The sequence below is a fragment of the Cibotium barometz genome, chromosome 20 (assembly GCF_041138505.1).
Source record: "Cibotium barometz isolate CiBa-2024 chromosome 20, ASM4113850v1, whole genome shotgun sequence".
NCBI lineage: Eukaryota > Viridiplantae > Streptophyta > Polypodiopsida > Cyatheales > Cibotiaceae > Cibotium > Cibotium barometz.
The window spans coordinates 17,888,008-17,905,673 of NC_141065.1; the positions used below are offsets into that span (position 1 = coordinate 17,888,008).

Here is a 17,666-nt window from a genome sequence, read left to right on the forward strand (position 1 = left end):
GAGCAAGAACACAGAACTCATTTGGTCACAGTGTTCGAAGAGTTGCGGAAGCATAAACTTTTCGTCAATGCCAAGAAAAGTGAGTTTTTCCTTTCAGAGATTCATTATCTGGGTCATATTGTATCCAAGGATGGAGTTACAATGGATCCTGCAAAGATAGAGACTATTCGGAATTGGCCCGAATTGCAAAACGTACATCAAGTACGTAGTTTTCTGGGATTATGTTCGTACTACAGGCGTTTCATAAGGCATTTTGCTATGATTGCCACTCCTCTACATGATCTCACGAAGAAGAAAACTGTTTTCAAATGGACTTCAAAGGAACAGGATGCTTTCTTGCAGCTCAAGCATGCGATCATATGTGGTCCAGTATTGATTGTTCCTGACTTGCACAAGTCATTCGTGGTTGAATGTGATGCTTGTGGTGATTGCATAGGAGCTGTCCTAAATCAAGAAGGGCATGCAGTTGCATACGAGAGCCGTCGTTTGCATGATGCTGAGCTTCATATGGATATCTATGATTAAGAGCTCTTGGCTGTAATTCACGCCTTAAAGATTTGGAAACACTACCTTCTTGGGGCTGAATTTGTGGTCAAGACAGATCATCAAAGCTTGAGATACTTTCTATCTCAAACCAAGCTTTCAGAGAAGCAGATGAGAATGGCAAATTTTCTTTCCATGTTTCATTTTCAGATTGTGCATACTCCAGGAAAGAAAAATGTGGTGGCCGATGCACTTTCTAGGAGGCCTTATATTGCTGCAGTCTCAGTGGCCTCTCATGGAGATCTATCTGCTATGAGAGATTTGTATCATTTGGATGCTGATTTTTGCCATGTATGGACTGATTTGATGGCTGGTCATTCACATGCCTCTTATGTTATCAATGAGGGTTATCTCATGAAGGATAATTGCCTATGTGTGGTGAAGGATTTGCGTCCAAAGGTTATGGACGAATGTCACGCTCCACCTTATGCTGGTCATAGAGGTATTATGCCTACTACTCGCATGATTCAGAGGTATTTCTTTTGGCCAAGCATGCGTAAAGACATTGAGGCTTATGTGCGTGCATGTATCACTTGCCAAAAGGTGAAATTTGATAGGCAAAAGCCTCCAGGTTTGCTTCAGCCATTGCCTATTCCCTCGCAACCTTGGGAAAGTATCACGATGGATTTTATTATGGATTTGCCTAGATCCCAGCATGGGAATGATGCTATTTGGACTATTGTGGACAGGTTTAGCAAGCAAGCTCACTTCTTGCCCGTCAAGAAAACCATCAAAGCTGATCATATGGTAAAGCTTTTTCTTGCTAATATTTTCAAGCATCATGGTATGCCTAAATCCATTGTTGGGGATAGAGATCCCAGGACTACAAGCCTATTTTGGAGGGCTTTATTTGATAATATGGGTACTAAGCTTGAGTTTTCATCAGCTTATCATCCCCAAACGGATGGCCAAAGTGAAGCTGCAAATTCAGCAGTGTTGGATTTGTTGAAGTGTTATGTAGCAGATCAAAAGAGTGCATGGGAGAAGTATCTTCCACTTGTTGAGTTTGCCTACAACAATACGATCCATGCTTCCACAGGACAGGCTCCGTTTGAGATTGTTTATGGCAGAGTGGTCTTGCCACCCATCCTTCGTACAAAGGATGAGATTTTTGCAGCTGATGAATATGTTCGTGACTTGGATGTTGCCTTTGGTCAGGTGCGGACAACCATTGCAAGATCTCAGGATAAGCATAAAAAGGCTGCTGACAAGCATAGAAGGGACATGGAAGTCAAAGAAGGTGATTGGGTATTGCTGAAATTTGAGAAGGCTAGGCTTCGGAAGAGGCCAGGACGAGAAGGATCATATCCTAAGCTTTCTCCTCGCTATTATGGACCCTTCAAGGTGATTCACAAAATCAATGAAGTGTCCTACAGGCTTGCTCTACCTAGTCATTGGAAGATTCACAATGCTTTTCATGTGAGTCTATTTCGGAAATATGTGGGGCCAGATCCTGATGAGCCTGTCACAGAAGATCCGCCAGAGATTGAAGAGCTTGAGGAGATCCTCCAGCCAGAACAGATTGTTTTTCACAAGGAGAGAAAGCTACCTGTAGGAAAGCTTTCCAGGAGATACCTTGTGAAGTTTAAAAATTATTTGCCTATTGATGCCAAATGGGTAAATGAGGATTATTTTGCAGATTATCCGCAATTGTTGCAGGCATATCTTGAGGCTTTTAAGTTGAGGTCAACTCTTTAGAAGCCCGGGGGGATGTCACCAATTGGCCGACCATTTGGTCCATTCCTAGCTTTTGCGTCTCGTTCACTTGAGGCCAGGCCGGTGTCTCATGTGAAGAGGCCAGTATTTTGCTGACATGGACGGGAGCCAGACTGGTGCCACCCGTGTGTTAGCAGGATGGTGTCGTATGGACGGGAGCCAGATCAGTGCCACCCGTGTATGACCTGGACTGTGTTCGATCCATGGGACTGTCACGCCATGGAAGAGCCAGTATTCGTGCCGTGTTTTACCTATGGAACTGTCACACCTAGGGAAACTCGTGCCTGGAACTGTGTCTTACCTATGGGACTGTCACTCCATAGGAAGACCAGGATTTTATGTTTTTATGTCGTGCCAGTTTTGTGCCGACAGATATTTTGTACATGTTCCATGAACGGGAGATATGTCCATGTTACTTTTTGCACATGCACACATATTTTGTATGCTTGAAACTGTTTTCGCATGACATGTATTCGTGTGTTTGCCTGCCTGACGTGTTACTTACTGAGCGGGGACGCCTGCCAGTGAGTCGTGAAGTTTGCCCTGTATTCTGACGAATTTCAGTGCATGTGAACAGGTGGTAAGTATATGGTACATGTTGTTTTAATGTTATAAATTCTAACCCTTTGATTTATAAGGTTAGGGGTTCACACTTATTTAAAAGTGGGCACCCCCTTTGGGCACCCACTTTGGGGCCAAGGTGGGGAGCCTCACTTTTAAGTGAGTGTGGGGGTGGGCATGGTCACCTACCCCCACTAATCCCCCATATGCAAGCGTGGACAACACTAAGGTTATCTCCACATTAATTTTATTAAAAAAAGGGCCTTCCTTCAAGCGTGGGACATGATCGCTTCTTCCTGGCGTTGCTTCATCACCTTTCGTAACTTCCTGGCGGCTGGAGATTGCTACGCTTGCTGCTGTACGGCTTCTCATCCATGAGGCGACTGCCTGCCCTGCACAAAGACGGCAGCACCTACTATTCTGCCAGCTGCGCCTGCCCTTCTACAGGCGACTGAACCGGCTGTCTTCCATCTGCAGGTGGCTGTCTGCCATCTTTTCCCTGTACTGCTGCGCATACTGTCTCCCAGGCGGTTGTGCGCTTCACTAGCCTCTCCTACACTTGCAACAGGCGCATGCTCTCAAGAGAGGCCATCTCCTCTTCAGGCGACTGAACATCCAGCAAGAGGCGCTGCCCTTTTTCCTCTGCGTGAGTTCTTTTGCAGACTGCACGTTGCTTCCATAGGCGGCTGTTTACCCACAGGCTGTGCCGCCTAGCTTCTTTGCAGGCAGACGTAGGCCATCTCCAGCAGCATATTACAGCAACCAGTTGTTGTTCCATTCACCAGCAGGCCACGCTCCAGCTACTCAGGTTGTACTTCTTTCCCGTTGGTGGCTACAAGAAGTCTCTACATCTCTTGGGTGGTATCAAAGTCTACACAAACGCCATAAGTATTGGTTCTCTATCAACCTTCAACAAGTAAGTGATTTTCAGATTTGAGTAAAGTATTATAAGTTTAAATCTGATAAAAGATTCGTCCCGCTCGGCCTACACCCGTTCGGTGCCGGGTTGTCCAAGCTATATGGGCGAACCTCGGTCCAAAGGTGCTGAGATCGGGAGAGCCAGGCGTTAGTACGAGAGCGCCTGTCTGTGCGTGGTCTCGGAACACCAGTGTGGTGCTCTCCGCGGAGTCCAGTGAAAGCACAGGACCGTAGCGATTGGACCACACCAGTGGTCGTACTGCTCCGAGTTTTATTCATCGAAATCCGAGCCTACTTGTTTGGTATTGTTTTCATATGTACATGGACATTATCTGGTTCTCAGAACCCATGGAGCATTGTATTCTTTAAATACTCCCAATAAATATATCATATATTGAGGGGGGGGTCGGCCCGTTCCGGCCCCAGTGCTGGTGTCCATCTTTCCATTTCTGTTCATTTACTTTTCAAGTTGTTTTAAGTTGTCCATTTCATATTTGTGGTTTTAAAGTTGTGCTATTAAGCGTGTGGGTGTCCAACGGAGTCTTTCCCACTTGACGGGATCGGTTTCAATAGCAATCTCGAAGAGATCGGAGTAGGGCAGCACGAAAATAGGGGAAGGGATGAACAACATCACCAGAAAAGTGCAGATGATTTCTGGTGGAATAGATGGTCCAAAGAGCCCAGAAGCGCACCCATGCGAAGAAGTCATCATACCCTGGTAAGGTCGGGGACAATCTGTCAAAAATAAAAAAAAGTCGCCCAAAGCGTTGTCGAGGGAATCTATTCTACAGCAGTGCTGTCAAGTGTTAAAGAAAATCGTGAGAATGCAAGCAACTCCACAATAAGTGGGGTATAGTCTCGGGCATAAGGCAGCAACACCGACATAAAGCTGGAGCAATATGCCTTTGAGTTAGTAGAGTGCCAACTGGTAGCGCGCCTGTAATGCATCACCAAAAAAAGACCCGCTGCTTAAGTGGCAACTTTGACTTCCACACCTTTTTTAAAGTCAATTTCCACTAGGGCAAAGGCTTATTCAAGTGCCATAGCCTGTTTCCATGTTCCACTATCCAAGGCTGAGGAATAAGCAAACGGTAGGCCTTGGAAGCAGTGAGGAGCTGAAATGGGAATGAGGCATAACCCGGGTGCTAATGATCAAAATGCCAATCTTGTAATGAATCCTCCTCCTCAAGAGGGGTTACCAGCTGAAATGGAGTCAGAAGTTCAGCCATGGCGCACCATATTGGCCTATGATGCATGCCCAGATGCCATTGCTTGGTGGCCCTGGGGAAAGAAAGAACCATACCATGCTCATCAACCACATCCTGTACCATACGTATTCCCAAAGTCGATAGATGATAAGCCTTTCTTGGGTGATCCAACTCTAAAGGCCGAGGAAAGGCTCGACTCCAATGAATGCTTTGAGATCGGAGTGAGTTCCCTGGATGTTATGATGATCGACTGGACAATTCGCAAGTGGATATGCAAAGGCCAAGTGGATAGCTTCCAGTAATCAATTTTGCACTCCAATCGAGTCAACACCTAGACCATATCATCTTTCAAAGAAACATCCTAGCCAATCGGGTATCCCAAATGCCTGACCAATTGACTGGGTGGAACAATTTGACCTGGCCAAAGATAAGAATGCCAAAGATGGTGGCGGACTGATAACAGCTTCGACTTTCGAAAATTGACATGCAACCCAGCTGCGAGCCCATAAAGCAAAAGGGCATCCATAATCTGTTGCAAATCCGTTGGGGTATTTCTAGGGAAGGAGGAGGAGTCATTAGCATATGCTTGTGCCACAAAGTGAGAACTATTCGGCATCGCAATACCATGCAAGCTACCCTGTTGGGTAAGCTTGTCAATATATAACAGCAAGGGGTGTGTGGCAATGGCATAAAGCAGCGCACTAAGTGGGCAGCCTTGACGTACCGATTTACCCAAGGTCCAAGCGGCCGAAAGTTCCCGACCAAAAAATGCATTGAGCAGTACCCCCCTGGTATAGCCAATAAATCACATTTCGCATTTTGGGTTCAAAGCCCATCCGATCCATCACCCCGTCCAAGTGAACAGTGTCAAATGCCTTAGCAATATCTACTTGCATGATCAGGACATCCTGGTCAGTGTAGTTGGCATACTCAATACCCATGTAGGCATTTGCTATGTTGTCCATGAAAGCCGTATTGTGCCGGGTGCAATCCTGAGTGAAGGTAGCCCTTAATGCGATTAACTATCATTTTGGTGACCAATTTATAAACAACTAGCATAAGAGAGATGGACCTCCAGTCACCTAAATTCTCACAGAGTTGCTTTTTTGGGAGCAATTTGAGCAAGCCTTCCTTCCAAGAATGAGGCAACATGTCGTCACGCCAACATTGATTAATCTTGCATAGCAATGGAAGCTTCAATTCCAAGCCTTGTGCCTTATCAAGTGATAGGATCGGTGTAACCTCATCCAAAAGCATAGTGCGAGGAGCCAATGCATCCTGTATAAGTGGCATAGGACGGGCAAACAAATCCCTAAAATGAGAGTGACGCATTTCCGCAAGCTGTTGCTTAGTAGAGGTCCACGTGCCATTAGACAACATAAGACGTGCTATGCCTTGCTTTTGTCTAGATGCATGGAGACCTTTGAAAAAGGACTTGGAAGAGCGTTCCTTATCAAGCATTGATTTTTGCCGGGCACGCACTTGCCACTTTGCAATCTTTCGTTTATCATTGTCCTTGATACAAGATTCAACATCCATGAGTGACATTTTTCTCGACAGTCAGTGGTCTTGTATGACTAAGTTCAGTGTAAGACTGCACAATGCTTTTGGCCTCTGCCACCCTTTCCCGTAAAGCACCCATGTCCCTTATCAGCATTTGCATACGTGAAACAAAACAACGCCATGCAATGTCAATATCCTCATTCAACTATAGCAAAAGGGGTTGCACAGCCGAGCGTACCAAATCAACAAATGCATCATGAGTGAGGTAACTATTGTTGATGAGAAGTAATCGTTTATGCGGCAAAGGTGGGTCATGAATCCCCATTCCAAAGTATAGAGCTAACCACAACGGGGCATTATCAGACAGACACATTGTGTGGTCAATCCATATGCGCATCATATTGATTTGCATTTAACAAATACCATCGATCAAGACGGGCAAAATAGTGCGGCTGAGCATTATGCTGAAATGTGAATCCAGGAGTGTCTGGCATGAGCCGTCTCCAGAGATCCAAAGCTTGCAAACCCTCAATTGTACTATGCCATTCTGCTTGCTCAGCTCGCAACATATGGGAACTATGTGAGGAGTTATCCTCATGCTAGGTGAGTTATTGAAATCCCCTGTGAGAAATGCATTTGTAACCCATGGGTGACACCGGATGGAGCGCCACAGTTCTACTCTACGAAGCGATGTATGTGAAGCATACATACTAGCAAACTCGTAAACCTCACCAACAATGAGACACTGCACCACCATCCACTGTCCGTGTGAGTCATTGTATGCGACACATGGCTGCAAATCGTGTTTAACCATGATGAAAGTACCTGAAAAGTTGATTTTGCAAGCATAAAAAATTTGATACCCCGAGAAAGCACCATTTCTACTAGCAAATAGGTGTTGATTGTGTTCTTGCACACACACTACATGTGGTTGCATACTATTTACATATGCCCAAAAGAGCCTCCATTTATTGGGGTTGCAGAGGCCATGTATGTTAATGCTAATGCATTTCAATGGTATATACATATGGAAATGATGAAGGATGAAGAAGCTCATGATTCGATTTGCGTAGGTGCCTAACTGCGTGCAACACCATGTGAGGGGACAGGAACCTCAAAGCCCATTGAAACATTACCCACATCATAAATGTTATTGGCAAAGAATGGACCCTCTTTAACGACCGCAGCCCATAGCCTTCCCACACTACTAATTTCAGCTGAGCGACTAGATTGACCATTAGAGGGTATTGAAGCAGTCCAGTTACGAGTGGGGACCACATGGGGTTTTGCATGGATTGGCTTTTTAGGCCGTTGCCATGCTGATGCATCATCTTACACACACACACACACACACACACACACACACACATATATACATATACATATATACATATATGTATTATGTATACATATACATATACATATATATACATGTATATACGTAAGTATATATATATATATATATACATATATATATACATATATGTATACATATATGTACATATGTACATATATGTATACATATATATGTACATATATGTACATATGTACATATATGTACATATATATATACTTACGAAATATACATATATATACATACATATGTATATATATGTATATATATGTATGTATACATATATATACATATATATACATATATGTACACATATATATATATATGTACACACACACACACATATATATATATATATATATATATATATATATATGTATATATATATATATATATACATACATGGGCACTCAAGTTGCTACTACAAAAGGATCAACTCTAGGAAAAACAAAAACCCAAAAAGAAAAGTTGAAAAAATGTGATTTTTTTTCGGAAACTTCCATGGCAAATAGGTTTTGAGGTTTTCTAGAAACGTTTTGCTTCAAAACGTTTTGAAGGTTTTGAATGAACGAAGCAAATTTTTTTGTGACTATGTATCGAAGACATGGTTTGTGCATCCCTTGAATCCTATCTTTTCTGCTCTTGCGTAGGAGCAGTGAGCTCTACCTTGGCTCCTAGAGCTCTTTGAGAAGCTCCCCTCTGAGGTGTTGTTGGCTGCAAGGTAATCGGGCGTCTATCATCGCCACACACAATGCCCCAAAGCCCTTTGGCTACCAGCAAATTCAAAATCATGAAACTCTGGAGGGAGTAGTTTGACCCATCGAGCTTATCCTCTTGGTATAGCACACCAAATACATTTGTAGCATTTTGAGCCATGGTATTCAAATCCACACTGTAATGCTTGTGTGTAAAGTTACACCATTGAAGTGTCCAAAACACATTAATGTGTTAAATCTTTGCATTGTTACCCCAATACATCCTCCAACCAGAAAGGCCCAAATTTTGCATACAATTTTAGCCCCAATTTGTACTGAATTGCATGAATTTCAAAAAAGCCCCTAATTTTGAGACTCTCAAAATACTTGTATTGCACAGCAAAACGTGCGTGCTATAAAAGCCCAAATGTATACTCATAGGGAAGGTCTGTAGCAAGCGATGAGCATGGACGACGAGGCGGGCTTGGCACAGAGGTAGATGGGACCGCCAAGCGCAAGACTCTGAAGAGGAGGCCGTGAAAAAAATTCGCCAAGGGGGCTGAAAATCGGGGGGTCGCCGGGTAAGCCCCTAGAGCAGGCTGCTTAGCCCAATGTCCCCCCCCCCCTTAGCCAGCTGGGCTGAGCGGCTCTATCACAAGCTCCGCCCATTAGGGGAGGAGCTAGTGGCGCCTGGGTTGGGTGGCGGCGGTGGAGCTGCAGGCACTAGTGATGCCTGGGGTCGACTGTGTAAATAGCAAGGCGCACAAAAGGGTGATGTGTAAGGCAGCGCATGCGAGGGCAACTGGCTCTGGGCGAGCAGCAATAAGCAGAGAGCTCTGATACCAAATTTTGGATTGACACACACAGAGGGGTCAAGAATTAGGGTTGGGGTTTGCTATTGAGCACTACACAGAACTTGCAAAGATGGAGAGAGATAGAGAGACACCAAGAGTACACAGAATGTGTGGAGGGTGAATGTGCAAGCCAACCTTGGCACACTTTTTTAACATCCAATATAATCCAAGTAGAGATAAGGTGTCCTTTCACACTGGATATCCAAGGGGAAAAACCACATGGGAAAAAGTGCCCTTGGTTAAGCTCTTGTTCATACGTAGCACTACCATAAGCGCTATGTATGAACAGGAGCGCTTATGGTAGTGCTACATATGAACAAGAGATTAACCAAGGGTCTTTGAATTGGTGGTACAAGCTATCCACAGCTCAAGTTTGAAGGCAAACCATCATGTGGTTGATGAGAACCAAGCAGATCATCATTGTCAAGACTCCTTCACTAATTAGGGGTAATTATCAAATTAGAGGCATTGCCTCCATGAAAATTTGGGGCTTTCCCCAAAAATGGAAAAAATTAGCAAACCATCATGTGGTTGATGAGAACCAAGCAGATCATCATTGTCAAGACTCCTTCACTAATTAGGGGTAATTATCAAATTAGAGGCTTTGCCTCCATGAAAATTTGGGGCTTTCCCCAAATATGGAAAAAATTAGCAAATTGAAGCTCCCAGAGCCACAAGAATCGGGGTTTTGCAAAAATTAGGCAAATTTGGCCTAATTACAACTTCTACCCCAGGGGCTTTTTTCAAATGTTGAGAAAATCATCAAATTGAAGACCCTGCATCGACAAATGTTTGGGCCTTTCCACAAGAAAGCCTTTTGCATTTCATTGACCATGCTATTGGACTCACACAAAGAGGGGTTGAGTATTAGGGTTAGGGTTTGCTGCAGAGTAGTACATAGAACTTTTTGGATACTCTTGATGGGGTGGAAGTTGTAATTAGGCCAAATTTGCCCTAATTTTTGCAAACCCCAATTTCGTGTGGCTCCAAGAGCTTTAATTTGCTATTTTTTTCCATATTTGTAGAAAGCCCCAGATTTTCGCCGGCAATGACTCGAATTTGATGATTATGCAGTGCTCCCCCTGATTAGTGAAGGAGGCCTGAAAGTGATGATCTGCTTGTTTCTCATCAAATCACTTGATGGTTTGCCTTCAAACTTGAGCGTGGATAGCTTGTACCACCAATTAGAAGATCCTAAAAGAAATTTGATCAATTTTACTTCGTGATTTTTTTTTTCGGGGGGTGATTTTGCGTTACCTTTTTGTGCCGGTTTGTGCTGTGTTTTTTGCTGCCTTTGCTTCAAGATCCTCATGGATAGGTGTTCTTATAGCCACACATTTTTATTATTCTATTTTGACTATTTTGAAACCATGCCTTCTTAGGCAAAAAGAGTGGCATAGTAAAAAGGGCTACGAGTAGCGGTAGGGTCAGAGAAATAGAAAGTGCAACCGGCTATTGGATGATATGAACGAAATGGTTAAAAGCTAGTTCGAGACAACATAAGAAATGGTCAAGGCAGAAGTATGGCCAAGGTAAAGGTTATGAGGTTGAGGTCTTTTAGGGTGTTTTAATTCTGAAACCGTTGAAGGTACACGATGCTTAGGAAGGTAAGCAAAGGTGCTTATATTCAAAGTTAGCAGGAGTATGTTAAGCTTGCTTTACAAATCCCATTTGGTATGTTGGATGTTTCTGATGGGAAGACAATCTGCTTACAGCATGGATTTTAAGAAGGGCCCTTAGTATTTCTGCTTCTTACGTTTGTGCTTGTTTTGCAAAATTGTTACAGTATCACAGCACTTTATCATCTACAAAACAGAAAAGTGTTCAACTCATAATGTAGTGCAGGTTTTGATGCGTCCGCTTGTTCCTGTCGTCATGGCGTATATCTTTAGTGCAATGACGAATCTGGCAGCGGACATTCGCATGTCAGCATTCGGCTTTTTAGATGCACTTATACAATCGTACCCATTACTTGTGGCAGCTGACTATGCGGTCCAGGTAAATCTTAGTTTCATTCTACTTACATGCTTACAAGATTGGGTTGAATTTTTTAATTTTTGGCCAGATTATTACATTTGTGCATGTGCTGTCATGGACTCATGGACTAGTTGGCTTGCCTATGGTGCAAGCATGGACATGATGGAGCATGAAAAGAGTTGCAGAAAGCCTTCAGTGTTCTAAAAACAGGGTTAAATTCTTTTATATTTCTGAAAGTCTTGTTGCTCACTTGCATTCTTTGTGTTTCAGATAATTCAGTATTATGTGGACTTTCTGGGTAAGTTGGGTGTCGCTGGTCAGACTGGAAGCCAACTTCCTGAAGTACTAGACAGTTTACTGCGATTCTTATCCGCTGTCCGGACAAGTTCTAGGTTTCTGAAGATGGGAGCTTCAACTGGTGTAAGGGAAGGCCAAGAACATCCAGACAATGCTTTGTGTTCACGAGTATGTTATGAAACTTTTGTGTGTGTGTGTTGAGGCAGAGCAAGCAAGGAATAAGGATAAGGATGACTCCTCAAAAAAATTTTCACTGCTGATGAAGCCAGTCAGGAATGTCGTATTGCAAAATGACCTGAGTAGCATGGAGGGGGAGGGAGGGGCTGATACCCCAGATACTCCGCGTGATGTGTGAATTTTTTTGGTCTGACCTCACGTGATGTGTAATTTTTTTGGGGTGAAATCTCAGTGTAAAATTCTCAAGAGAGATTTTTGGTTTCCTCAGGGTAGAAAGGGAATGGTGCTGGCTCTTCATTGGTATAAGAGTGCTGTGCCAGAAGTCAATTCATCCTTGAGGCTGGAAGCAGACGATAATGCTAAGTCGCAAGGTTTGTGATACACATTTCTCTTGATTGCAGTGGATAAGTGCAGAAATTTCTGTTCGTTGTAAACATTCAACTCTGACATTCCCATTCTAACACCATAAACGCCTTCTGACACCTGTTTCTAGCTGCAGCATGCTCAGCCTTCATATTAACATCTGGCAAGGTGTGGCAAATGAGTTCAAATCTTGAAACCTGTCATGTCTCCAGGGGTTGTTAAGAATATGTAAGGGGGCTAGACTGAAGGTTCTGCACTTAGGTGCACCTAGAAACCATGAGCACTTAAACAAATACTTTAAATACATACAAACAGTGCAGATCAAGATGTTATGCTAGTACACTCTACACTACATGAGGGACCACAAGAACTGGGCTGGTCACTTCCTGTAAGTTATCTTTTATTTCTCAGCTTGCATCAACATAACTAGGCAGAGTACCAAGTCATACTGAGAAATCAAGAATTTGGCTGTCATACGTAGCATTTTTAGGCTCTTGTGGCCTGCTTGATTGTATTGCATGAGTCTGGGCTAAAACAACCTGGACTCCTCTCCCCCTCTCCCTCCCTCCAAACTATCTTTTATTTCTGAGCTTGTATCAACTCTGATATTGTAATTCCACCAGTTGAGGTTGAGCACAATTGAGACACACTATTAATGCTCGTAAACAAAGTGAATTGGCACAGCACAAAACAAGATAGCAATGCCGAAGACTGAAATGACAATGCAATAGGGCTGGAAAGTGCCAACCCCCCCTTGTAATATGATTGTATTATCAAGGAACATTACATACAAGCATCATGGGCAATGCTTGCTAGATTTCCAACGACATTCATGCATATGAAAATAACTTTAAACATGTGGTGTGGTAGTAGAGGTTGAGACCATAGCTTCGATTGTGGAGGACCTCACTTCCCGTTCTCGAGTATCTTGCCACAAGCAGCTATGCTCCACTTGCATCCTTACACATGCAAGTGTGTGCCAGGCTGAGACATAAGAGACCTCAATGGCTAAGAATGTGAATGTAGAGTAGGCTTAGAGAACGTAAGAAACTCTTACTGGAGAATCGGTTTCATTTATAGACTCCTTCCAGCTTTAGGTCGAAGTAACCATAGCACCCCTGGTTGAAATTAGGGTTAATGTCAAATTTGGGTTTCAGAAGAATTAGGTTTTTTGTAAAATTAAGGTTTTTGAAAATTAGGGTTTCAGTAGAATTAGGGTTTCACCTTTTGGAGGATTTGTCGATGACATAATTTGCTCAAAACATCATGTAGAAATCCACGAGAAAATAGCATATTAGGTCAATCCGGTGCTAGAAATTTGTAATTAGATCATGTACAAGCTCCACAGTGTAAGAGAATGTCCAAGGGAGCGTGGCATTACGTCTCCAGGACCCAAGCCAACCGGAATACCATACTTTGCATATGGGCGTAGGCCGAAATCCTTGCCCTCACATATCCAACCTATTGGCCCTTGATGAGTTGCCAATCCATAGGATCCTTGGCATAGACTTAAGTCCCTTGCCATAAGGCGTCATGTCCACTATGGAGCTCGTCCATAGGTCCAATGCTTGTCTAGAGGTCGGAAGCGCCAAGAATGTCCAAATGGTGATATCCTCCTCAGCTTCTAAATGGTTGACTATAGTTGAAAAGCTTACAAGTATGCTAGTATGGATTGTTTTTACGAGTAAGAAACTCCAATTATGCCTCTCTTGAAGTTGGCGCCCAATTCATGAGAGAGGAGGGAGAGAGGGATAAGCTTTCCATATACAAAATGGATGGCCATGGGACTACCTTAGCAGAGGCCACACCTCTCCATAATTGGAGAGGGTTCTTGGTCAATAGCTTGGCCGACCAGAAGGGATATTTTATCCACCCACTCATTAATGACACGTGGATGCCCAAATTTACAAGTTGTCCGGTTGTACTTTAATGAAATGTGGACCTACAAAACAACAAAGTGAACTATAATTGTAGTAAGCTTAAACAAAGAGTTTATAGTCTCACATACCACCTGTTTACAGTACACAAGCGAGGATTCACTTGCACGGTCATGAGAGGGCGTCCCTTGCCTCTAAACTAGAGATACAGATCTCGCAGGTAGTAAAACAGTTCACGTGAAAACAGGTCTAGGTATGCAAGTAGGCCATGCATAAGAATGTGCCAGACAATCTCCCTTTCATTTAGCTGTAATCGGCTGTCATCTCAGCTGTAGATGCTCCAAAAAGTATACCTCATCTATCCACTTTGCATCCATAGGTGAATAGTTCTTGAACTTCACAAGGTAGCGTCTCTAAAGTTTGCCACCTGTAAGCTTACACTCCTTGTAAAACACAATTTTCTCAGGTTGTAACACCTCATCTATCTCATCCCTTTTCGGTGGATCTTACACAATAGGTTATATAGGCCTGAGTCCCATATACTTGTGCAAGAGGCTTACATGAAATGCATTGTGAATTTTCCAATGATTCGGCTAAGCCAACAGAAAACCCACTTCATTGATTTGCTCATCCATAGTACTTGGTAGAGAGCTTAGGATACATCCCTTCTTTCTAGCCCCCTTTCCAAGTCTTGCTTTCTCGAATTTCAGCAATACCTAATCATTTTCTTTGATGTCCAATTGCCTTATATGCTTATATGCAGCCTTTTTATGCTTCTCTTGGGAACGCTCAATGGCTGTCCGCACCTGTGCAAAGGCAATATCCAGTTCCTTCCTTTCTCATACATGGACAAAAGAAATACCTCTTAATCACTTGAGGTTCATGCAATGGTGAGACAATCATTGCAAAGTGAAATATGAACCTTCTATAGGAGCGTAAACCAAGAAAATTGGGTATCTCATGAATAGATTTGAGTTCCGGCCAATTCTTAATGGCTTGGATTTTTGAGGATCCATTCGCACGCCATCTTTTGACACAATGGTAGTGAATCTTTGAAATAAAGAATTCTCTCTTTTTTCCATTGATCATAAGCCTATGTTTCCTAAGCTCTTCAAAGACGACTCTCAAGTGCATCTTCTGCCCTCATTCTTCGGTTTTCCAGGCCCCTTCCTGAGTCCGACTTTCTCGAATTTCAGCAATACCTAATCATTTTCTTTGATGTCCAAATGTCTTCTATGCTTATCTGCAGCCTTTTTATGCTTCTCCTCAATGGTTGTTCGCAATTGGACATCAAAGAAAGCCTAGTTCAGTTGAAAATTAAGGTTTTTGTAGAATTAGAGTTTCAGCTTTTGGATAGAATTGCTCAAAATCCTTGCCATCATGTAGAAATCCATGAAAGAGTAGTAGAATAGGTCAATCCGGGGCTAGAAAGTTGTAATTAGATCATGTACAAGCAGAGAGTACATAGTGTTTTTATGAGAGCCTCTCTTGATTCTTGAAGTTGGCGCCTAATTCATGAGGGAGGAGGGAGAGAGGGATAAGCTTTCCATATACAAAATGGGTGGCTATTGGACCACCTCAGCTGAGGCCACACCTCTCCATAATTGGAGAGGGTGCTTGGTCAATAGTCTGGCCGACCGGAAGGGAGAAATGACCCAAATTATGTCTGCCCACTCATTAATGAAGTGTGGATGCCCAAACTTACTTTAATGAAGTGCGGACCTCCAAAACAACAAAGTGACCTATAACCCTAGTAGGCCTAAACAAAGAGTTTAGAGTCACACCTACCATGTGTTTACAACCCACAAGACGCGAGGTCAGAATATAGATTCACGCACTGTTTACGAGAGGGCGTCCCCTGCTTGTAAACTGGACATACAGATCTTGCAAACAGTAAAACAATTCACGTGAAAATAGTTCTAGGCATGCAAGTATGCCATGCATAAGAATGTGTTGGACAATCTCCCTTTCATTTAGTTTGTAACCGGTGGTCATTCAAGGTGTAGACACTACGTCCCCGGGCCAACCGGAGTACTATACCCCTACTCAAGGGCAGGCCTTGTATAGTACTCCAGTTGGCCTTGTAGAGTAGGGGTGTTGGATGCTTTAAGACACTAGAGTTTTGTATAACTTAGAGGATAGCTAGCTTCTAGACTTGCCCACCATCCCAGGACTGTATAAGCATCAGAGGCACTTAGTGTTGGCATCCTTTCATCGTACTATTAATACATAAATATGATTAGGATAAGCCTGCTGATCTCTGCAAGTGGCTTACAGGACACGTTGCCTCATCTATTGTAATTTGTAAGTTTTGTGGCTGGGCTACCTTGCACCCACTGGTCATGGGTCTGACTAGTTTCTACATTTTGATCATTTCAATTTTCATACTTATGATTCTATGATTATAATATGCATTATTATGATTGATAAGTTAATTAACTTAATTCTATGTTACATTCTTTACAGGGACAAGTAGTTTTTCTTTACAGCTAGCAGATGCTCTTGTCAAGGCACTCTTTAGTTGCTGGGCTGAATGTGCTCCGTTGGTATGTTCGGGTCAAGCCCCTGACAAAGACAGCATGGAATGCATGATAAAAATATGTCAGGCTCTGCATATCATACTTCTTTGCATTGAACCTGACCTTGAACTGGTGTCATGTACCGATACCAGCACAACAGATAGTGGGTTAAGATTGCGGAATTCAACATTTGATGCAAAACGAGCCGAGCATCAGAAGTGGATTCATGATTGTGTGATTCCATCATTTCATCGTTATTTGATGGGGTCCTTCCCTATTTGTGCACCCCCAATCAACCTCCCAAAGAAGGTTAGTTCTCTTGGTTTGCATACACAGCCAAGCCTAGTCAATGCGGTAAATACTCTTTTCTGTTGTTTATCACAAAAAGAGGGGCAAATCATAAGAGAGTCTGTAAGAGTTTTTGGTCACAGAGTATCAATTGCTTTTGTCGTGATATAAATATGGGTATTACCAGCGCATTCATTGTCTTTTGCATATCATTGTATATTTGAATTTGAAGATAACAAATGCATATTTATGAGCGAATTGGTTACCCATAAATATAACTCATATTTTTGGAATTTAATTATCCTATTTAAAAAAGGAAACAATCAATACATTTATATTCTGAAGATTTCATCAAAATACTACTTGAAGAAAGGTTTTGAAGTTTTCTTCCTAACCTGCAGGTGGAGGTTTTACTCCTCAATTTAAATATGGGTATCGCTGAGGTCGTGCTGGATTCTGTAATAGCCGGGGATGTGCAAGTTCAAATGGAGCACCGTGATCTTACGAGGATCCTTGATTATGTTGAAGATGCCTTAGATGAAAGGGTGATTATTGAAGCAATCTGTTAGCACCCTCTCATCATGTCATTCTCTATTATTCATTCTAATTCATGATTTTCATTGTATGAGTTCCGCTTGTATGATCTGTTTTGTTTTCTTTAAAATCTCTGTAGATGCTATCGTCATTGGGTTTGTCATCGGGCAGCGTTGATAAAAAGGCTACGGATTCCCACTTAAAGTCACTGGTTGCATTCGTCCCATGTCTTTTACGGTGCATCAGCAGAGATCGTGAAACACGATTGCTTCAGGTTGCCTC

At 42.8% G+C, this 17,666-nt stretch overlaps 1 protein-coding gene across 4 annotated transcripts in view; it reads left to right on the top strand.

The window, feature by feature from the left end:
- LOC147627611 (uncharacterized) overlaps positions 1-17,666 on the top strand; it is a 73,868-nt gene that overhangs the window by 22,856 nt on the left and 33,346 nt on the right. For all 4 annotated transcript variants that reach the window (XM_086814519.1, XM_086814522.1, XM_086814521.1 and 1 more), the window contains exons 6-11: positions 11,198-11,350; positions 11,600-11,794; positions 12,072-12,174; positions 16,510-16,871; positions 17,252-17,395; positions 17,524-17,658. In XM_086814519.1, coding sequence (XP_086670645.1) covers positions 11,198-11,350; positions 11,600-11,794; positions 12,072-12,174; positions 16,510-16,871; positions 17,252-17,395; positions 17,524-17,658 — 1,092 coding nt within the window. The remainder of the gene's footprint in view (positions 1-11,197; positions 11,351-11,599; positions 11,795-12,071; positions 12,175-16,509; positions 16,872-17,251; positions 17,396-17,523; positions 17,659-17,666) is intronic.